Below are 23,536 nucleotides of genomic sequence, written 5' to 3'. Positions count from 1 at the left end.
ATGGTTACTATCTTCTTATATCTCTGTGGATCCTATTACAGTCTAACCCACTCACACGACTATATAAATATACTTGATACTGCATCTGAAGTAGGAGATATCCATGAAAACTGATACTAAAATAGCAATCAGTTAAGTCTAAAAGTGCTATATTATTACTTTCCCCCGACCTTTCTCCTTTTTATCTTACCAGTTTCATAGTGGGCAGAAATTCTTTACCCCTCTGAATGTTAGTAGTGCTGCCCCACCTCTAAATGAAGGAACCTGACAGGTGCTTATTCTTTTATAGCATGTCCTTTTATTCACACAGTGCAGCTTCAGTAAAGTAAGCTGATGAAGCCAAGAGATTACCACTTGCAAGCTACTAATTGGCACCAAAACAGGAGCTTGGTGTTCTCAGCTGTGCCAATATTTCAGAACAACAAGGAGTGATTCACTGTCTGGACTCTTTGAACAACAGTCAAGGTTATGATTAAGCCATGAACAGAACTGTGATGGCATACACTACGCAAATCTAATTCCAAGAAAAATGACATGTGATGAACCCTAAATTTTAAAATACATTTTCATGTCTGTTCATTATAGACAGTGGTAAACATGGGCTCCAAAATGGGGGAAGGGGACCAGGCTAAAGGAATTAGTTCCTGCTTAAAATTATTACCAGTACCTTTGTGTGTTCATCCTCTTCAGAAATTATCTATCAGGCGTGAACTCAGCCACATCAAATTCTGCTCCTGTATGGTACTCTTGCAGAAAATATAGACTTCACATGGAATCTCATTGTGTTCTTATGCAAATGATTGATTTACATGTCTTACAGGTTTTGCTGTTTTGCAGGTTCCTAACAGATACCTTGCAACCATAAATGTTACCCTTTTTCTATGTAACCGTCTTACCCTACACTCTAGTACTGGGCTTTGAATAGGTTTTATACAATGGGTTTTGTACAATACCTCAGACGTATTGTATTTTCTGAGCTGGATGGCAGTTTTCTGAAGAAAAGCAGTTGGTTGTTAGCATTAAGTAACTATTTTGGAAGCTCTGTGTAACTCAGGGCATAAAGAGGAAGGTGTGAAATTGAAATAGGTGTTCTGTAGAAAACACATCATAGTTTGAGGTATGTATGATTGCAGCACAAGGAGTGGAGAACGCAGATTGTATGGCAAGATCCATTCCAGAACCTTTTTGGAGTGTTTTCAGGCAGCAATTTTGAAGACAGACTTGTGGTCTGTGAGCATCTGTCATCTGCATGCTTCAGCTGTACTGTTTTGTACTGGTCTCTTATTATTTCCTTCCAACACACAATGTGGGTGTGAGTGAACACAGAATCCACTGAGCCATTGGCTCCATACAGTGAAGACTGCACTGAAACAGTTTACCAAGGAAAGGAAAAAGGTATGCTTTAATACCTGCTTTATTGGCATCTTGGCATGGAAATACCAAACTGAGTTGCCATCTGCTCCTGCTTTTAATGTCTGTCCAGATTTAGTGTGGCTGTCAGTTTCAACGGCTGTTAAGTGCTGCTTTGCCATATGCCATCCCTGCTTTGAGACTTAAGCAGCCAGACCAGTAGTCTGGAGGGCCACTCTCTTGTGAATGCAGCACACACAACAGTGATGTTTAACAGCTAAGATAAAATGGAAATAATGTGACCCTCCAGGTTTTGCTGGGTTGAAGCTCCCAGCAGCCCCAGCTAGCATAGTTGGTGCTATAGAATACTGAGAATTGTTATTCGAATCTGTAAGCTTTGTTATTTCCACCCCTGCCTTAGACAAATGGGGCAGGGTGAGTTGTGCAGGCACGCTCAATGCATGAGGATGGGATTGTGTCCAGATTAGGGATTACTACTTGCATTGGCCTCCACAAGAAGGGAGTAGGTTCCATTTCCTCAAAAGTCAACATAGGCTCCAAGTACCATGGAAAGAACAGCTGCCAAAACAAATAGAAGGCTTTCTTTATATGATAAGGCTGAGTGCGCCTGTCAAAGAAAGGTAGGTATCAGCTAGTGAATAAATACAGCTGTTTTAATCATATGGTGAATGTTTATGTCCTAGATGTCTTTTGGATGAGTGATGGAAATCTCATCTTCCCTTATCAGGGACAGGAACAGGGGTTTGATTAAATGCCAAGAACCCTTTCCAATGCCTCAGATGTAAAAAGGAGTCCACCTTCCCCCCCCCCCCCCCTCAACAAAGGTTGAGTTTCAGATACAGATGTGTTTCTCATTTGAAAGAGTAAATATATGAATTGGGTCACTGACAATCAGGGCAATGTAAAGGTGAAATTCTACCAATCTTGTACATGGTCACTTTCCATAGATTTTTGTTTGTTTAAATATTCCTTCAGTCCATGCTTCTTCTGGGTCCAAAGATTAACATTTGTTCGCCACAAGGCATTTGAGCACCTGAAAGCTTGTCTCATCATGCTGTATTCTGGATACCTTTCACTCTGCTTTTTTATGTTTAAAATCACAGGTACATGTCACAAGGGAAACATGCGGAAGCAAGAGAACTCATGTATTCAGGGGCCCTGTTGTTCTTCAGTCACAATCAAGTAAGACCTGTTCAAACCTGTGTGAAGATATTGTGATAAAATGCCTCACACTGAAAGGTAGTAATGGTGAAGGAGGCAGTGGATAATAGATGGACTGCCAGCTGTGGCACTTTTGAGGCTGCACAATGACTTGCTATTTATGTGCTTGCCATGAGTGCATGGCAGCTGTGCCAAACACTGAGGTGGCAAAATGCACCTGCCGTACAGAGAGTGCCTATTATTTCTCTCTTTGTCACTTTTGAAGTAATGAAAGAAACAATACTCGTTGCTAGACCAAAGCACAGGTGTTTTAGTAGGCAAGGCTCTCAATGGGGCAGCACAGGGCTGGCTGCTCAGGTTCTCCTTTTTCCTATTTTCCAGAAGCCTAGTACAAGATATAGAAAGCTAGGAGAAGCTAAAATATAGCTTCAACAACCTTTAAGAGGACTTTAAAGCTCATAAAACATAGAGCCTGAGTGGCTGTGAATTCATCTTGTCAAGGCAGCATCAGTCAAGATGAGGCATGACCACACCTTGAATAATTACTGTTGAAGATCTTGCAAAGCTATTGGCTCTCAGTGTCTAAAGTCAGGCTTAAATAAAGCAGTTCATATGGTTTCAGGGAGTTAATCAAACTGTGTATTAATAGCACAAGGCAAATTCTTCCATTTTCTAAAAATAAAATTTGTCACTTTGCCCCTTCTAACATTTGTAGCTTAGTTGTGTGTGTTCATTGTTTTCCCTGTGTTTTCCAGCAAAACAGCGCTGCCGATCTGTCCATGCTAGTTCTAGAATCTCTGGAGAAATCAGATGCAAAAGTTACAGATGAGCTCATAGGTGAGAGATTCCTCCCCTTTTCTCCATCATTGTGTGCCTAGAATTCTGGTATATAACCCACAGTATCATGTATTTGTATTCCTTTTCCTTGTTGTGTCCCTCAGCCTTCATGGTGGATCTGATCAGTTTTGATGTAGTCCTATGTTTTGCTTCCAACAGCAGCTGGCCAGTTGCTTTTGAAATCTTACAAAGAGCCTGTGAAGGTGATGGCTGTCCCTCTCTTCTATTTTCCCCCTGCCTACTGGTCATCTGAGAATTATTTCCACTGAGCATTTCTAGCTGTTGTGGGTAGAAACATCTGTTTGGTCTGTCCTCCACTGATACCAGGTTACTGATGAATAAACGCGTATTAATGGCCTCAGCATCAGTTCTGAACATAGTTGTTCATAGGTGGAGTGTGACTTTTGGCACTGTCCTCTCCCCAACACAGGCACAACCTTGTAATGTCTTCACAATAATTGACCTATTTGCCGTTTTGAAGGACAGCCATTTCTCCATCCAGTCCACTTGGCGATGTGCTCATTGCTTTTTGTCCTTTGCTTGTTGGACTGTCTGATTTGGTAAGCGTGCAGTTGATAAATCTCTTCTCCTGAGCTGCCCATCTGGGAATCCCGTGAAGCATCTCATAATTTTCCCCCACCTTGACAGCTGATCTCAGGGATTCGTAAACAAGAGAAGGGCTGGGGGAGAGAAGGTTTTTCATAGTTTACCAGTCTAGAATCTTAGCCAACATTGTCCTGCAACTCTACATATAACTGCAGGCTTTTATCCTTGACAGCATTTTCCGAATCAAGATAGTCTTCTCTCTCCATGTCTGAAATTTCTCTTCTATTTATTGTTATAGAGAGGTCAATTGAGTGGTTGTTGCTGAGTTATGTCTAAAAGAGGGAAGGGGAATGCGTGACTTTCTAGATGTTGATGGACTGCAACTTCCATCATCCCTCACTTTTATAGTCCAGTATCATCCAAATAGTCATACATTCCCTAGCTTTGATCTAAGGAAACTCATTTTCTTGTATTGAAAAACTTTTTAACAAAGTGTTTTTGAAGCCTTGACACTATTTGTATATTTAAAAGGAAAAGGATACAAATTCTTTGACTATGTTGTGTTAAGTGTCATCTTTTGTGATTGCTTCTAGAGAACCTGGCTAAGGTTTTCAGCCTGATGGATCCAAATTCACCTGAAAGAGTAGCCTTTGTGTCCAGGGCATTGAAGTGGTCCAGTGGTGGATCCGGAAAACTTGGACATCCAAAATTACACCAGTTGCTAGCCATCACATTGTGGAAAGGTAGGAACACTTGCACTAAATGGTCATTAAACCTGATGGGTGCACGTTCTTCAAAGGTTCTAGATACCAAAACTGAGCCTAAAAGGTATTCATCGCAGCAGTGGGAGCTTTGGAGAGCACCTCCCATACCCCACATCAGAGCCAGCTTCTGAACCCAAGAGGGATTTCCAGAGCAATATGTAATCTGGAGTGTTGGGCAGTTCTTGAAGGGTAATGTGAAAAATCCTAGTGGACTGGTACAGAGTGAGTGGGTATGCTTAAAATAGCACTTTGGAGCTTGTCTGCATTTTCTCAGTGTCTTATTTTACTGTCTTCAGTCTTAGGCAAGCTTGTCATAGAGTGGAATGGAAAGTCTTGGCTGGTGCAGCACTGCTCCACTAAACCCACCCTGCCCCAGTGCTAGAGATTATGACAGTTGGATTAGCATGTGTTCACTGTCTACTTTCATTTTTAAATCCAGGATGGAAACACATCAGGGATAAATTAGAAATTTGGCAGCAGCATCTCTCAGTGAGGTTTTTTTTAAGTGTCTGAGCCTTTTCATCCTTGACATGAACCCTGTGCCCTTGCTCTAGCATAAGATATATGTTCTAGCTTGCTCTAGCATATTTCTGTGTATCTTACTTCATATATTACCAACTTTAAGAAATAGTCCAGCTACTTCTTCAAGTATATTTACAAGCTTCCGATTTAGTCATGGATTATAACGTTTTTGTAACAGGCAATGGTTTGTTATATGATTGTTCTTTTTTAAAAAATAACTTTTTTTCTAGAGCAAAACTACTGTGAATCTCGGTATCACTTCTTGCACTCTACAGACGGTGAAGGCTGTGCAAACATGCTGGTGGAATATTCTTCATCCAGGGGATATCGCAGTGAAGTGGACATGTTTGTAGCTCAAGCAGTGTTACAGTAGGTCATCTAAAAGTTCTCCACCTCATTCGTGTTCACTGAGCTGGCTTCAGATCCCAACTGAGTAATAAGCTTGTGTATATAGTGCATTTAAAATGTGTACAGCACTGGTGCATATTATTTCAGTAACCCATACATCAACCCTGGGAGAATGCCAGCATGTTTAATCCCACATTATTCAGATTTTACTGGGTGGGGTGGCTGAGGGGTGGTTGAACCTGAGAGAATAAAAAGTACATCTGATGAGAATGTAGTTGTGATGAATCATAGCCTCCCTAGCTCATGATTGAATTAGAATTGATCTCTTGCCCCTAATGTGACGTCAATAGTTCTGCCAATTATTACTGTATAGGCAATCAGATCATAAGGATACTAAGAGCTTGGAGAAGATACTATTTTGGATTATAGCTCACAGAATCTTCCATAACTCTGAGTGAAGAATCCTGGAAATTGTGCTACAAAAATGTGACTTCCCCACACTATAAAACTGAGTTTGTGTACTCATCTTAGAAGGGATAGTGTTTATGTTCTTCTCTCAAAATAACCTGACACTTCAAGAATTCTGTTCTTGTCTTTGTTTTCCATTTGCAGATTCCTCTGCTTGAAAAACAAAACCAGTGCATTAGTGGTTTTTACAACATACACACAGAAGCACCCTTCCATAGAAAGGGGCCCTCCCTTTGTACAACCGTTGCTCAACTTCATTTGGTTTCTGCTGCTGGCAGTTGATGGGTATGGATTAATTTTAGTTGTAAAGCACAGCACTCCTCCCCCTTTTGGCCTGGTTTTACATTATGTGTTGCTTTTGTTTTAGAGGAAAGTTAACAGTATTTACAGTATTGTGCGAACAGTACCAACCTTCATTGAAGAGGGACCCCATGTATAATGAAGTAAGTTATTTTTAAACATGTGGAATTCCACTTTATTTCTCTACACTCACCTTTTTGTTTGTTTCAGGCTATGTATGTGTCCCCCAGAGCAGCTCACAACATAGTAAAGCAGTAACAGTGAAATTTAAAATAATATAACTGTGTAGTGGTTTGAGCATTGGAGTATGACTCTGGAGACCAAGGTTCGAATCCCCACTTGGCTATGGAAACCCACTGGGTGATCTTGTACAAGTCACATACTATCAACCTCAGAGGAAGACAAAGACAACCCCCTTCTGAACAAAAATCTTACCAAGAAAACCCCTTTACGGGTTTGCCTTAGGGTCACTATAAGTCGTAAAGAACTTGAAGGCACATAACAACACAATACAGTATAAGCATATTAAAACTTTCTGAAAACATATATATACTTATTACGGCTGTGTACTAAGCAAAATTAAGGATGAGACAACCATTTCAAGAGACTTTTGGAAGGCAGGGAGGCAAGGGGCCAAAGACAGTCTCCAGAAAGAGTTTCGGATCCTGGAGGTCATTACCATTGAGAAAGTTCTCTTTTGCATAGTGGCTATGTGCATATCAAGGCTTTATTTTACAGTAAACATTTTCTTACCTGTTTCTTACCAAATGAAATTGCAAAGAACTGTGTGTGGATGTGTTTTTAGACCAGAGTTTCTTGACGTCAAGCTCTCAAGATGTTTTGGACTGCACTCATTATAATCCATGGCATCTGGCCATGGAGGCTGGGCCTTTTGGAAATTAAGGCTGAAACATTTGGAAGCCCAAGACAGAAGTTGCTCCACAGGCTGATATTTTACTCTAGGGGGCAATATGGATTGCCAGAAAATAGGGGGAAAGGGGGAAAAAGAAGAAACCAGAAATTGCTAGAAATCTACTTAAATGTTAATGCAGAGTAGGGCTGCAGCTTTTTAAATCAGGAATTGCTGCACCTAGAGGCTTTTAGGAGAGTTGTTGTTTGCCCAAAGAAGAGTTGAGGGCAATTAAAGAAGCCTAGCAGCTGCTGTGAGGATTTTCCACAGTCCCTCTGCTGTGGCCACCAAATGTGAGGGCTTCTGCTTCTGTCACCAGTGTGGCACCTCATCCTGTCCCATCGCTATGGCATCTAATAAGGGGACCATTTAGATGCTCTTGGGGTTTCAGTGCAAAACTTTATTCATCTTATCTCCCTCGCAGACACCACCATCCTGCATTGACTGCTGCCACTGTGTCTGAACTCACACTTTCCAATATGTAGCATTCTCGGAGGCTCAAGTGTATAGCACACACAAAAAAGATTTCTTAAACAGAAATTACATAACATCAGTACATATAAATCCTGACTTGACAACGAACTCTAGCACAAATCTCTCACTTATATCCCAGCTAAATCTCACCCTGAATCTTAACTGTCCTCTTTCACCCTCACTAACTCTCTTTTGATCCCACCGACATTTGAAGAAAGTGTCTTTCGACCACAGGGATGCACCTTCTGTATGAACCTACAAAGAGATTCATTCAAGTTATCAAGCACTGACGCCCCGGCAAAATTCTATTGCTAGGAATCACATAGACTTCACTGTTGGGGAATGACCATGGTTTAGGTCCATGGAGTAAGGAATATAAACAGTATTGGTGCAGTGTCACTCTTGAACTGATACACGTCATTATAGTTACAATCATGAGTTGGCCTCCAGAGGGTGCTATGCTGTGGATTCAGGAATGAAATGCGAAAAAGAGTTCTCAAAGAATGGAAGGTGAATATAGAGAATTAATTCTTAAGCCATGGTTAATATACACTCCATTAGGAAGATTATGAGTTGCATACTTAATCTGTGTAAACCGTGGTTTGGTGTGATGTCAGAACTTAGCTGTGATAACTTTTTCTCCCTCTTCTAGTATCTAGACAGAATAGGACAGCTCTTCTTTGGTGTCCCACCCAAACAAACCTCATCCTATGGAGGACTACTAGGTAAGTTAATGGATAAAATGAAATGTGACTTTAATGAAACTGCTTTAGTGAGCTGCTTGTCATCTGACATAGTAACTGAAGCAGTTTAGGGGTTGTGTACATGGAAACGTTGATGTGAGCCTATGTAACCTTACCAGTGGAGGTTTACACCTTGTGGGAATGAAACCAAAACTTGTACTTCCATTTAGAAGGCTACTTAGTGGTTTGGTTGGAATACTAAATCTTTGCTAGTTGTTTGAAGCATCATTAACATCTCATCACTGAAGTCTGTGACCCAACAATAGGAAACAGCCACCATTCAGGAAATGTTGCCCAACCACCTTTACACCAGACACTAAGAAATTGTTTCCTCTGATTTTCCCCTCTTGTCCTCTACTTCCATCCTAGGCAATCTTTTAAACAGCCTGATGGTAGCTGGAGAGGAGGAGGATGCAGAAGATGGGCAAGAAGACAGCAGTCCCATTGAGCTGGATTGACCTCTTCCATAGCCGCTTGGAATCTGACCATATGCTCATTCAGACAAACAAACAAATGAAAAAGACATTTTTTGAGAACAAGTCCTGCGATCCTTTCCCCACAGGTCAAAGGGCTCCTCTGTTCTGTTTAAAAGAAGGTTGCTGAGATGTTCATAATGTTTTGGTCTATATTGTTTATGTAAAAAGCAATGGGGTAGCCAAGAGAACTGATTTGGTCTGATCTTTAGTGGACCTCTGGCAATGCTGGCTGGTGACGGACTGAGATGGAACCTTCTCTGTGATTCCATGAGCAGTATTCCCTCTTCTCACAATCACACTAAATAAAGCTGAAACATGCATATGTTGCGTTCTATTTAAACTACATTTTTTTTGTTTCAGCAGACTAATGAATTTAAGTGCTTAATTGTCACGTAGGGTTATCATGAAAAGTGGGACTGTAATGGATTAAGAGGATGATCCCTAGATCCAGTGCCAAAAAAGCGTTCCGAGATGAGCCAAAGAAGATGAAATACAAATTGAGAACCTATGGAAGAAACACCAAATTAATTTCCATTGTAGAAAATGATATATTTGGGGAAGCCAGAAAATAGTGTGTGTGTGTGTGTGTGCTCCGGACTGGCTCCATGGTCTTTGTCCACTGCAAAAAAATGTAACACCAGTGAATCACTTGATGGATCACAGTGGATCCCTTGAAACACGGAAGGCTTAGTCAAAGTAGAATGCCACTTAATCCAGTAATACTGTATGTATATGTACTGTGGGTAAAAATACCTCTTATTATCTGGGAGATGATATAATTCTGTGACTGTTCAGCAATCTTGTTGTGACCCAGCCAAAACAAATTACATATTCGACAGAGAAACATAGCATGCAAATATTTGAAACAGGGTGATCCTTAAAAGAAGAGGATGCTGCAGACCCTTTGGTTCTTTCTCATTTGATATTTATTTTTATGGGATGATTTATTGATTCATTTTAACACTTTATGTAAAGAAGAAGAAGAACAAAATGACAAATAACTGCAAACTACATGCTAGGCTTAATATAATTCTACATCTTGTCTCCATTAATGCACAATGCCAGATGTTAGCCGTCTGATTAAAAGATGAAATGGGAGAAACACTTTATTTTTTCACATTTTAAAATAAAAGGCTTAGATTAATACAGTGATCATGCATGAGAGGGGATAATACATTTTATTTACTGTAAAAAAAAATTAAAAGGATGAATTTGTGTTTAATTGTTGAGTATTAAATAAATACTTTATACTGGGATCATGTTGCCTGTTGAACTTGGTTTTAAATCACTTAGTTTTCAGTGAGCACTTTAACCAGTGACTTTGCAAGGTTTTTAGTTTCTCTAGTGTCCAGCCACATACTTTTGGCTTGAATGATGCAGCAACTGTTAACACGTCTGACCTTTTCGTTCATGCAGTCCATGCCTTCCTGCAGTCTGACTCAGCCTTTCCTATTGTCTTTAGTGGATTTTATATTTTTAGTAGGTGATGCACCCTGTAATTCATTGTATGGTATAATTAAAAAGTAGGACCTGCAACAAACTGTTGTGAAGAGTTGCATGCGTGGCCATTCTATGCTTTGCAGCAAGCAGGCAAGATCAGAGACAGATCTCTCCATGTATGGTAAGAGTCTTTGTTTAAAATTTCAGCATCACTTTACCTGCATGGGAAATTAATGCAATACTCCAATGGTTAGGGCAATCCCTGGTGTCATCTTTCTTGGGGATTGGAATGTATATTGAGTGTTTCCTATCAGTGGGCCATTGTTTGTTTTCCATATTTGTTGACAGATTTTAGTTAGAACAAGAGTATATTCTATCTCTGTAACTTGAAGCAGCTGTATTGATATGCCGTCTATGGCAGGTTGTTTTTTGGCATGATGGTTGCTTTAGTGTTCCTCTTTAGCTTTACTGTTATTTTTTATAGTAGCAGTACTTCTATATGGCATTTAGCAGCTTGTGACATTTGTATTTTTGTTTGAAACACCTACAGCCCAATAGTTTTTCATCTTCTCCTATTTTATTTTGTATCACTAGATGGTGCTGAAGTCTTTTAAGATTTTACACCTTTCTGGATCAAGAGAGGCTGTCCCTCTTCATCCAAGCGCCTTTGTGGTGAGCCTCAGCCTTGACAAATGCTTTGTACAGAGTGTTAGGAGACATCTCTCTTTTTCTCCTCCCCTTTTCTCTGTTTCCCCTTACTCCAGAGTAAGGGACTGTTTTGCCATTGTTGTAGTCTTACGGAGTGTCACAAGATCCCAAGACTTTACCTGACCACTTGCATGACTTTCACTAAATTGGTGGGATGGATACACATCTCCTTGCTTCTAGTCCTGGGTACATTTCTATCTAGACCAAAATATAGTCCAGAGGGATTCCATGTCCTTTCATGATATGTGGCCAACCTAGCCTAAAACAGGGAGAAGTTAGTAGAAGAACAGAGATTCCCATTGGTTTCAGGAGATGCTATAAAGAAGACATTGTGCTGCAGTGCTACCACTTTGTCTTTGCACACAGTAAATCCCAGTCTTTCAATTTAAGAGTCAGATTGTGGTTCAAGAGAAAAACCTCTGAACATCAAGCCCTGGAGAACTGCCAGGTGAGGGTTGAGGGCTAAATAAATGTATACAAATAAGAGTAAGGGAGCTTTTTGTGCTTCTATATGTTCCACTATCTCAAATGACCATAGCAGCCCCAATTCAAGCACTGAATTCTACTTTTTCCAAAGATAGGCCATTTGCTTCTTACACTTAAATTACCTTTTTCCACTGAAGTGAAGGCGTCTTTAGGTGAGTCAGTAGTTTGGCTGTATTTCCTGATGTTTAACTTAAATCTGCATCATGCACTGTCAAACCTAGCCTCAGTGGACAGAGCTTCTTTTGAGATACAGTTGGCCCCCTGTATCCACAATTTTTTAATCCTGTTTCAACCATCCACGGCTTGAAAATATTCAAAAATAATATTAAGCCAAGCCTGTTTATGCCGTTTTATATAAGGGACGTCATTTCACTATGCCATTACAGTATATTTAATGGGACTTGGCGTCCACAGATTTTGGTATCCACAGGGGGTCCTGAAACCAAACCTCAGCAGATACAAATACTTTAAATCTGTGAACATCTTTTTCTATGTCTTCATGTCTCTCTGTGTGCATGTATGTAATCTTCTTTTCTCTAAGCTAAAAATACCCATTTCCTTCAGCCTGTCCTCATACTGCTTGCATTAAGGACCTTTCATCCATGCCTCTCTTCTCTGAATCCTTTCCCATTTTATCATCCATCTTGACAGGCAAGGCCCAGGAGTCACCCCATTGCAATGGACTGAGTGCTTAAAACCTACCACCAAACTAACCTCTAGAGTCTATACAGTCCCATGGCTGTACCACTTTCTTGTCACTCTTTCCCTTGTTCCACTTCAAGAGCAGCTCTCTGAAATGTCTCTTGCGTTTGCAACAAAACCACTTGCCTGTAGAGGTTGAGAAATGCTTCCTGGGTAGTAAAGGTTTTGTGAAATAAGGCGCATGTTGTGCAATGTCCAAGGGAGCCAAGAGTTGGCACATTAAGAGCTTCTTGAGTTCACTGAAACACTGAAGGTGTAGCTTGACAGGGGATATGAGCCCCCTTCTGCTATTGACCAGACTTTTAAGCAGAAGCTCTTACCTTAGTTTTACAGACTGCAGCAAGACAGCTAAGAAACACAAAATATGCAATTAAAAACAGACCCGGCAGCCTTTTCTCATTTTCCATCTACCTTTTTAAAACAGCTCTGTGTATCCATAATATCATCTCTTGGATCCAGAAAGAAGACATGAGTGTAGTACTCCTTTGCAAATGTGATTCCAAATCCTGCCCACATAAGTACTTGGGGAAGCCTGCTTCCACAGGCTTCAGCCCCGCAAACCAGATAATGGCAACAGTGGCCAGCATGCTGTTGGTGACATATGCAAGTATAAGTCCTTTTTTTGGTGCAAGTTTTGGAAGCTGGTATCTTCTTAAACCCTGCAATATCCAAATCCCCCCCCCCTTTTTTTTTCCAGGACTCACCATTTCACTGTGATGGTCTCTCCATTGCTGGTCAAGAGTACAGGAGTTCATTAAAATGGTTGGCTATGTCCCCATAGGCAGATGCAGACTGACTGCATTGTTTGCAGGCCTCTGGAGGCCAAAGGGGATCTTGGCCGGTCTATGTGTGGCTATAAGGATGCAATCGGGTGCTTCTCCAACCCCCTTGGTCTCCACCAACAATGATAAAACCACTGGGGACTACAGTTCCCAGCAGCCCCCAGACAATATAGAAGAGACCCCAAGGGCCACCCAGTCCAACCCTCTGCCATGTAGGAACATAGAATCAAAGCACCCATGACAGATTGCCATCCAGCCTGTTTTAAAACTTCCAAACAAGGAGACTCCACCAAGGAAGTTCTTCTTCATGTTGAGGTGGAATCTCTTTTCCTGTGGTTTGCATCCATTGTTCTGGGTCCTAATCTCTGGACCTGCAAAATACAAGCTTGCTTCCTCCCCAATATAATTCAGTATTGATGCAGAATTGTCTGCTCTCAAAGGAGATGGAGAAAGAGACTCCCTGTGGGGCGCGCAAAGTACAGGCCTACATCTAAATGTGGCCTCAGCTGTTTTTAAGGTCCTTGACCTCTCCAGATCTCTGTGACTGCCCGGTTCTGCCATAAGAAGAAGACAGATGAAGGGAAGAAAAGAAGAAGGGGAAGTAAGAGTTGGAGAGGAGGACGACAAAGGGAGAGGATAAGGAGAAAAGAGGATAGGTAGCATAAGGAAGATGGGGAGAGGAAGATGATGTAAGGAGAAGAGAAGTTGGACAGAAGGAAGAGGGGACAGGGGACAGGAAGGAGGAAGAGAGGGAAGGAAAAGGAGCCTGAGATGAGGGCGAGGGGAAAGGATAAGGAGGAGGAAGGAGGAAAAGGAGGAGGAGACCAGTAGCAGTCTCTGCCATAGCCTCTCCTACAAGCTGCCAGGAGCAGCAATTCACCATTTAAACAAATTGCAGGGCATCCTTGCACCGTTTAACATTTTTAAATACCTGTTTTTCAAAAGCAAAAGAGAACTCCTGGCCATTCCTGGAAGGGTTTGCTTGCTTGCTTTTTGGCAGTCTATAGCTCCCCGGAGGCTGCGGGAACAGAAAATTGGCCCCCAAGCCCACCACCACTCCCTTGTGGGTGAGTAATTCTTCCTCACACTAACACTGGGTTGTCAGAATAATAATTTATTGGTGCAGATGACATTTAGTACCACAATTGGATTACCAGCGACTTAACAAATGTATACAACAGGCCAGAGGGAATTTATCTTACAAAACAATGTCTTAAGAAAGAAATGCATTTATGGACACTTTAGCTAGACGGTTCTCCCCAGCTTTCCCTTCATTGTGAGCAAACATTTCAGGGTCCATCAAGGGTCCATTTGATACAATACTAATATCGTCATTGCCCCTTTAGGAATGTCCTCTTGTCCCAAACTTGTAAAACATCTCATGAAGCTCAAAACTGGAGATGCCAGAGAGCATCCACATTATTTGTAGAGAAGAGAGAAAGGCAAAGGATGAACCAGTCGGCAGAAGAAGCTCAACGTCAGTCAAAGGTGAAGCCTGGCAACCATTCTGCTTGACTGAAACTGGTAGTCTCAATAGAACAGATAAATGTGGCTACAGCTAGAAGCAGCGGTGAGTGTATGCCTTACTATATGAGGGACAGGCAGGAATGTTTAATCATATTTCCTGAAGATCATGTGCAATGCAGCATGTGGAGAGAGGAAGAATTAAGACTTGCTCCCTTTCATCTCACCATGGATCTTTTTGTTTTGTGCTGGTACTGAAATAGCAGCAGAATCAACAAATCCCTTCACAGTGGATTTTTTTGTTTGGGGACGGGGCAAACCTAGCACAACAGTCTGATGATTTTTCACTTAAGCTCCCACCTGCTGGTTCTTTCCAGAAAGCCAATGGGTGGCTTCTTAACACATTCAGAATATTTTCCATTTTTACAATGTTCAGTTTTGGAAGTGTTTTTATGATTGATTAATATTAATGTTATTGTCACTGGTAACAATGTTATTGTGCCTGGCTAGGAAGGCCCCATCACAGCCTTTTAAAACAGCCCTGCCCATCCTCTTATCTTGTTTAAAACAAAATCCAGCCCCTTATTTTGGCTTCTCGGGTTTTCCTGTTTTGGCAATCTCCGGAGAGACAACAAGAATGGTTTTTAATAGAGATTCTGATAGGCCGCCATACATGGCTGAGAGAGAGACTTTCACAAAAATGTCCTCCCTTTGCTTTACCCCGCTATCACCATTTCTCATGTGTGAACCTTCTGGTTGCAACATCAGCTGCATTCCTAGAAGTCCGAAGCACTGGTACATACCTTTTATTTAAAAAGTGATCACCTTTTGGGAGACACTTTAGACTTTAGATCCCAAAATCTCCCAGCCATTACAATCATTGGGTAAGTTGTGAGGGCGGTTCTGGAACTTGTTGTCCAAAACAGTCATTGGTTTTTATTTTTACCCATGAAGTATTCTGAACAAGGGCAGAAAGTGTGGCCTTCACTCTGAATTTGCTTTAAGGCAATGTACTGTAATATCATGATAGAACATGATGTGTGGTTTTTTAAAAAGCCTTCCAGTTACAGCTTTGTGAGCGCAAGTGATAAATTTGCACCATCCTCTACCCCCGTTTTGCTGTCCTCTCCTTTTCCACCTTCCCACCTGCAAACAGTTTGGCTGGGTTATGGGAGGACCTTAGGAGACTTGCCAATAAGACATGAAAACTTGCTTTACGGCCCAAAACTCCCCTAAGCTCATAAATCTGACTCCAACGCATCTGAGTGCCCAAACACCCATGAACCAAGGTAATCTCTTCTAGCAGACAAGAGGCAAACTGCCCAAAAGAGTAAGCATAAATGGCTGGTAAAGCACTTCTATTAACATGTTGCCCTGACAGAATATGACAGCAAAATGGTAGTTGTCATTTGTCAAAATTTGAGCATCGTGCCTGACACCTTTTCAGCTTCGCAATGGTTCTTTCTAGTCACACAGAGAATGGTTTATTCCAAATGAATGACCTTTCTCCATGGGTGTTTCTGAGATACTGTCAAGATAATGGCTGCTATTCTCTGAGAATACCATCTTGGTGGCTGAAGATGATTGAACTCTTTAAAGGAACGTGTTCCAGACAAAAGAGCGCTATCCTTACAAGTCCAGGTATGGAAGATGAAAGTAGAGAGAACTCTGCAGGAGACTCTTCTGAACCAACGGCATGCTCAGCCGCCAGGAAAATGCCTTACCTAATGGAGCAAGTCACACGCAGGAGCCACATTCAAAGGACAATGTTCCCAAGGGAAACGTCTCAGACATCCCAGGCTATTAAGATCTGAATCATTTCCGATTTAAGAAATGCAGCGTTTTAAAAATGTCTGCTTTGGCTTGGCATTGCCTTGGTTGTTAGCACCTCCAATCTTGTAGTCCAATGGTATTTTGTCACTGGTAAGGTTACAAAGGACAAACAGTGTCATTGTGGGTTGTAAACAGATTCTCCTTTCTCAGCTTTGTCCAGCCTCAGCTTTATCTATTATGGTTTATGTTTGAAATGGGCTTCCACTGGGGGGAGTGAGAAGAGAGAGAAATTAGAACATTTGGGTTAAAATGATGGCTGAAACTTTGATTTAAAAAACCTATTGAATAAAAAGGTATCCTACTTAATTTGTTCTCGTGTGCATTTGAGTTGTTTACGACGTATGGCAACCTTAAAGCAAACCTGTCATGGGGCTTTTTTGGCAATATTTGTTCAGAGGGGGTTTTGCCTTCACCTTTCTCTGAGGTTGAGAATGTGTGACTTGCCTAAGGCCACCCAGTGGGTTTCCATGACCAAATGGGGATTTGAACTCTGATGCCCAGAGCTCAATGCTCAAACTAATACACTGCACTGGCTTAATAAGCTAGCATACATGTGTATGATTCAGAGCAGTTAAAGAAACCAGAAACCAGAATGTTTTGCTGTAGCATGTTCTAAATACATGCTCTAAGCAGGGATTTAGCTGCAGGAGAGCAAAATAAGAGCAGTGGCCCTCCAAATAAGAACGCTGCCTCTTAAATTACACACTCTCGGCCTCAGAGGATGGCAATGGCAAACCCACTCTGAAGAAACTTGCTAAGAAAACCCCATGATAGGTTCACCTTAGGGTTGCCATAAGTCAGAAATTACTTGAAGGCACACAACAACAACAACAAAAGGGGATGTTGGACAGAGGTCATCATCTCTGTAGGCCTCACCTGCATATTCCTGCGGTAGCATCGGCCGACTGATCACTTTCTGAAAAGCTGCAATCCACTCCAGTTGATCGCTTTCCGTTTCACAGGCGAAAAGGAACTTCCGATCTGGGGTCACAATGGTTATTCCGTGCTGCCAGTGGTTACCCTGGATGGAAGGCGGAAGTCCCTCTAAGACCTTGTAGCTGTTTTCTTTGCTTCCGATAAACACTTCCCCCCTGGCAAAGGCATCCTGGGCAGAGGACAAAACAAAGGGTTTCTCTCTTGCAATTCATCCAAAGATCCAGCCTATTTTTTCCAAGTGATATAGACAAAAATGGGTTTGCTCATAGGATCAGAAGATTCATCTAGAAGAAGGAATGTCAAACAGTCAGCCATGACTTTCAGCAGTGGAACCAAGTGCTTAAGTAAAGATATGCTCTGCCTTGCTGGAAGTCTGCAAGCTGGGTAGCCATCGCCCGAGGATCCTTTTACTCTGGACTGAAAAATGAGGTTGGTGGAGATGGCCTACAAGACCTCTAGTTTTTATGACACTATGGTTGAGAGCCTTGTGTGAAAGTCTGCAAGAAAAGAGGCATCCAGGCTGGTAGGGAAAGGGGAGAGTTGTCCCCAAGTCCTTCTGGGTTGTTGCAGAAATTTGCACAACCTGGAGAACATTTGTGAAAGGTAGGTCTTGGAGGCCTCCTTATGGAAGCCAATTAAAAAGTCTACTTCCCTAACTGGGCAATTATACAACCATGAAGTTCTGCCAATCTGGTGACTTTCACACCAAAATGGGTACTTTTCAGAGCCTTTGGTGTGATTTTGGTGATTGGTTTTAATGGTAATTTTGAGAGTTAAAATAAGTATTTGGTGAGATGGGGGGGGGGATTTGGTGAGTTTTGGCCAAACGTTTGGGGAATTATCTTCGAGGCTTGTTGGCAACACTCCTGTGTATGATTGTACTCTATTTTTTCAATGTCATATTCAACTGCGGGGCTGTAAACTGTTCAGAGCTTGGGGAAATTACTTTTGAGGACTACAGCTCCCAGACTCCCCGACCAGCATGGCCAAAAAGGTCGTTTTTCCAAAGTCTGATACAGAAATGGGCAAATCCCACTCAGTTCCATTTGGAATCAGTTTGGTTGCCATGAGACTTGGGGACTATTAGGAAACAAGACTTGGGCTGACAGCAGAGGAAGATGCTGAGTTTTGCTGATGTGCTTTATGATTCAGGCTGACAGGCAACCGTTGCCCAGCATCCTGCCTGATTCCTGACATAATTGATTGGAGCATCTTCACAAGAAGAATACAGCCAAAAAAAGGAACTGCTCCAACTTCTGACAGTAATTTATTTTGCCGTCCATCTGTTCTCACAGTTAAAATTTTGTTCCCACGCCTCCCCATCACTTCTATCTATCAGCTCATCAGAAATCTAAACCCAATTATTGTCATCTTGATCTCTGCTGGTCCTTATAATATTTGTGTTGTTTACCTATCAGTTTATGTGCAACATTTGGGAAAGTAGGATGTTTTGGAACTACCAAACTCAGCTATGAGGCTTTGCTGGTGCTCAAAAAGCATTAGTTACAGATAGCAGATTAATTGTAATTAATTCCTGTTTTGCAATAATTAACTAAATTTTGAGACACAATTATGGATAGCTTCACATTTTTGTGGAGTCATTTGGATAGTTTTTAGTTAGTTTTAGAGTTAAAAGGGCTGTGCGCCATCCCTGCATAGGTGAATTTTGTACCAAAGGCCTGCAGGTTATAGCCCTTTTTAAAATGAACAAATAAATAAATAAATGTAACTTAAGCATATCTATTTCTTAATAGTTGCAAAGTTAATGTGTATAGTTTCTTCCTGGCGTTTTGCAAGCATCTGCGGCTGGCATCTTCAGAGAATGCTTGGTGACATGGAGCTGAATACAGTAGTTTGAACTGTAAGAATTACATTTTACAGTTTAGTTCCCAAATCCATAATGTGCTCATCTCTGCTTTTCACAAGACAGTCACTACTTTTGGAGGTCTTGACTCTGGGTTTTAAGGACAGATGAGTTGCAAAGTTATAAAGATCATTCACAGACACAGGTCTTACCAAGGGATCTTTGAAATACATTAGCCGCCGATCATCCATGGTGAACCAACGCTTCTTGAAGCCTTCGGTTTGCTAAAAAGTAAAGGGGAAAAAGATTAAAGAGTGGGGAAAAACATTTGTACGAAATACAAGTCCTCGCCACCACACAGAAGCAATGTAATACATAGATTTTTGTGGGTTTTTCTGGCTATGTGGCCATGTTCAAGAAGAGTTTCTTCCTGACGTTTCGCCAGCATCTGCGGCTGGCATCTTCAGAGAATGTTCTCTGAAGATACCAGCCACAGATGCTGGCAAAACGTCAGGAAGAAACTCTTCTTGAACATGGTCACATAGCCAGAAAAACCCACAAAAAACTGTGGATGCTGGTCATGAAAGCCTTCGATTTCACAATGTAGTATATAGTTGCTAATATAATGGACCTGCATTCAATTTTCAGCCATGAAGCTCACTAGATGGGTGACTTTGTGCTAGGCACTCTCTCAACAGGGTTGTCATGGGGGGAATTGGTGGGAGGGAAAGCAGCCATGTCTAGCATCCTAAACTCCATGCAGGAGGAAAGATGGGATAGAAATATATAGTCAAGGCGATGATAGGAGAACCTTCTTAGTGGCTGCTCCCAAATCGTGGAATTCGCTTCCTTGGAAGAGCCAGTTGCTCTCTGATGAAGGACCTTGGTCCCCAATTTCCAAAATCCGAAGGGCTTTTAGCCACTTCTAGGCAATTTTGGTGGTCCTTGTGGCATCCAGAGGGACAAACTACTGGTCCCAGACTCAGCAACATTATCCAGTCCTGGCCTATCCCTGAATGCCAGCTGAACATTTGCTTTTAGAAATGGAGAGTGACTGTTGCTTTTTTCATTGTAGTACTTGGGGGATTGTGTAACATGAAGCCTACATGCATAGCAGTGAATCATCCCATCTGTCATTTCTATCTTGGATAATAAGAAGGATCAGTGAGATAAGTTTTCTGGAAACATTCCAGAAAATTTTCTAGTCCTCTAAATAATTTAACTCCAGTTTAGCATGTTTGGTTTAGATGTTACATTCAAACACATTCAAGGCTTCGTGCGGAAATTATTTTATGGGAATATTTGTAATCATTTAAAGAGAACAAATGCTTCTCTTAAATTTAACAACAAAGCCCCCCTACACCTGTAAGAACACTGTTGTTTCTTTTAAAGACACATACATAAAGAGAGTTGTACCATATAAACCAGTGGTTCTCAATCTTTACCCTGGTGACCCTTCTTTACATCTACATCCACACCTCTTGCCTCCCCAACACTTGACATAGTATATGAATAACAATATTTTGTGTGTCTAGTGTGGGGTCCTGCCCCACATTTTGAAAACCACCAGTATAAATCTTATATATTAAAGGTTTAACTGTAGCACCTTCAGTTTCGCTCACGACTCTTTCCCCAACTTATTAGTTCCATTTCAAATTGAGAAAAATCTGATTTGGCGCAACCAGTTAACCATGCTATTTCACTAAAAAAATGTCATTAAAGTGAAAGCTATTTCACTAGCATGACTGCAGTACAACAGACCAGACAGTCTATGTATGTACACACAAACACACACATTCATACACAGGTGTGGAAAGTTTCCCACAAAGAGACACAGCACTGGAACATTTTCCAGTTTGGAACATTTTCCACCCCATATTTCTGCAGCACTTAGCTGCAGACCTCTGGGCCACAAATTTGGGGCTAGGTTTTGGACTGGTTGTTCCCTTATCTTATATCTCCCTTTCTTTTTGGTAGCCTGATAAAGACTTGTAGAAACCCATAAGCTTGCATTCATTAGTTACATTTGGGCTGGTGCTACTAAAGGTCTTACCCACCAATGCTACTTTCTATTTGGTTAGTCCCAAGTATAGTAGACTCACTGAATCAACAGTTGAATGAAGAGTCAACACACATCAGTAAATCCCATTGATTCAGTCTTACTTTAATTGGAACTAACAATAGGATTTAGGCCACAGCCAATTTGTTTCCTGGGGGGTGGCCTGGGTAAGCATCTTGAAATGCAGGTCCCCAAATTAAATGTGATTTTCTTCAACCGTTTGCCACAACGCAGGCAACGCTTGAATGGCCATTTCTTGTCCAAGGAACAATGGGCATGTAAAAAAAAAATCTGGTTCAAATCCTAGGCTTGTTTTAATTTGCCGCTAATGAATTGGTTAAGCACAGAAACGGCTGGCTTGATTAAATTGCTCTTGGCTCCGAGCAACAAGAACAATAATTAATTTCTCAGCCAGCCTTCTTAATTAGGAGAGGGAGGACCCAAAGTGTGAGGATGAGCAAGATGTGTGCCTTGGCCTTCAGGGCTGGATTGCAGAGCGGAGAAGCCAACCGTGAGGATCAAGGCAGGTAAGTGATAACAGCATTAAGAACAGCCCTGTTGGATCAGCTGCAAGGCCTTTCCAACCCAATGTTCTGCTCTCACAATAACTAACCAGGTGCCTCTATAAGCCTAGGGTACCCAAACATGTTCGTTGGGGTTTTTTTGCCCATATGTATATATAGCATGAATAAATCCAGATGTCATAGGGAGCATTTAATTCCTTTGCTGAAACAGCTTCACCGGCTAGCGGTCCATTTCTGGCCGCAATTCAAAGTGCTAGTGTGATGCTGAAAAGAGACTGAGATTGCATTGGCATTGTAAAAATAATGCAGTTTGATACTGCAACACTTTAACTGCCATGGCTCATGGAATCCTGGGATCTGTAGTTGGTTGTGGCACCACAGCTCACTGACAGAGAAGACTAAACAGCTCACAAAACTACAAATCCCATATTTCCATAGTACCGAGCCATTGTAGTTTAACGCAGCACCAATCTGCACTATTTCTGCAGTGCAAATCAGACTAAAGTCTCAAGATGTTGGGGGGGGGAGATGATTTCTTTATTGAAAATAGCCCCATGTATTTCGGTCTATAAATATTTGTATGGCCTTCTTCCAGGGCTGTCAAAAGAAAAAGGGACAATACATAGGTAGCAGTAATTACAACAAGAGACAAGTTTTCAATAATAACATCAGCTCTCTTTTCAACATCCTGAGACTTGCCAAAATCCTATATGGTTGTTATGTAACTTTTAGCTGTGTAGCAGAGGCACTCCACTGAATGGCAAATATGTGTAACAGGATACAAGTAAGTGTCCGATGCACATTGGGACCCATGTGATGCACATCCCATTATGCATTGGACCCATCGGTCCTTTGGCCGGCTCTGCTCCATAGTAACATAACGCACTGAACATGGACATTACGGAACTGCCCAATTCTAATTCCTGCAGAGTTAAGGCCACTTACAAAGACATAAGACCCCAACAGGACTCCAGTCTTCTTCTCTTTTCTGCATCACATTTAGAGTCGAACCTTTCCAACCTCTGTGCAACATGCATATGGCCTGCCTTTCACAAACCACATGTTCATTGTAAGCAACCAAGAATCCCATGCAGAATAAGAAGTGGGCTGGCTCTCTGATCAGTCCTCCTTCATCCATCTGTTCCGGCTATGGAGGAAAAGACACCCTTCCCTTTGTTACCCTGCATTTCTGTTCTGAATACATAGGACATCCTCTGTGACCTGTCACAAAACACAAGGTACTAGCCATTCAGCAGGCTACTAATAAAAATGCAAGCTACTATTTATTAAATGTATATCCCACCTTTCCTCCAAAGAGGTCAAGGCAGCATGCATGGCTCTCTTCCCTTCTTCATCCTCACAACAATCCTGCAAGGTAGGTCAGGCCAAGAGAAAATGAGTCGTCATGGAGTGAGCTTCATGGCTAAGTGCGGACTAGAATCTGGATCTCATAAATCCCTATCCAACACTAATTCCTACAGGACACTTCTGGGAGCTTCTTTTCAAGGTTGAGATAAATCATTAAAATTTACTTAATTTGGAAAATAGTGCGCAGGTCTCTTCAGCATATAGAATTTGGGATGTATTTATTTTTAATGATAGCCCAGAGTACATACATAGTCCTGATCAAAGCTGGTTTAGGAACATGTTATTTTATGACCGTCTCATATCAGACTGCTTCAGTCTGTCTCTCCCAAACAGCTGGCACTTTGGTCCTGCTATTATGGGGTAAACTATTAGGAGGTTTCAGCTGTCTAACGAATGTAAAAATACATGGGCGGTTTGCAGGTTTCATGGCATGACCCCCAGTTTCAAAAACAGGCCTGCCAACACCCTATTTAAAAACCTTTTCCAGTAATGCCCTTGAACTGCAGATCA

The 23,536-nt window shown here is 41.6% G+C and overlaps 2 protein-coding genes across 3 annotated transcripts in view; one reads left to right on the top strand and one right to left on the bottom strand.

Moving 5' to 3' along the window:
• GET4 (guided entry of tail-anchored proteins factor 4) overlaps window positions 1–10,176 on the top strand; it is a 16,942-nt gene extending 6,766 nt beyond the window's left edge. Inside the window, exons 2-9 of one of the 2 annotated variants that reach the window (XM_042480880.1) lie at window positions 2,475–2,553; window positions 3,288–3,369; window positions 4,509–4,658; window positions 5,432–5,570; window positions 6,162–6,302; window positions 6,385–6,460; window positions 8,354–8,426; window positions 8,814–10,176. In XM_042480880.1, coding sequence (XP_042336814.1) covers window positions 2,475–2,553; window positions 3,288–3,369; window positions 4,509–4,658; window positions 5,432–5,570; window positions 6,162–6,302; window positions 6,385–6,460; window positions 8,354–8,426; window positions 8,814–8,902 — 829 coding nt within the window. In that variant the 3' untranslated portion in view covers window positions 8,903–10,176. The remainder of the gene's footprint in view (window positions 1–2,474; window positions 2,554–3,287; window positions 3,370–4,508; window positions 4,659–5,431; window positions 5,571–6,161; window positions 6,303–6,384; window positions 6,461–8,353; window positions 8,427–8,813) is intronic. The other variant, XM_042480881.1, reaches the window with a different exon arrangement.
• A 3,956-nt stretch (window positions 10,177–14,132) lies between these two features.
• ADAP1 (ArfGAP with dual PH domains 1) overlaps window positions 14,133–23,536 on the bottom strand; it is a 41,227-nt gene continuing 31,823 nt past the window's right edge. The window contains exons 9-11 of the mRNA XM_042480882.1: window positions 19,288–19,359; window positions 17,212–17,440; window positions 14,133–16,539 (exon numbers count right to left, since the gene is read on the bottom strand). Coding sequence (XP_042336816.1) covers window positions 16,511–16,539; window positions 17,212–17,440; window positions 19,288–19,359 — 330 coding nt within the window. The 3' untranslated portion in view covers window positions 14,133–16,510. The remainder of the gene's footprint in view (window positions 16,540–17,211; window positions 17,441–19,287; window positions 19,360–23,536) is intronic.

Source organism: Sceloporus undulatus, chromosome 8, assembly GCF_019175285.1.
Source record: "Sceloporus undulatus isolate JIND9_A2432 ecotype Alabama chromosome 8, SceUnd_v1.1, whole genome shotgun sequence".
In the NCBI taxonomy this organism is placed as follows: Eukaryota; Metazoa; Chordata; class Lepidosauria; order Squamata; family Phrynosomatidae; genus Sceloporus; species Sceloporus undulatus.
Note: the sequence above shows the minus strand (reverse complement) of the source record. Positions and strands in the feature narration are given on the sequence as shown.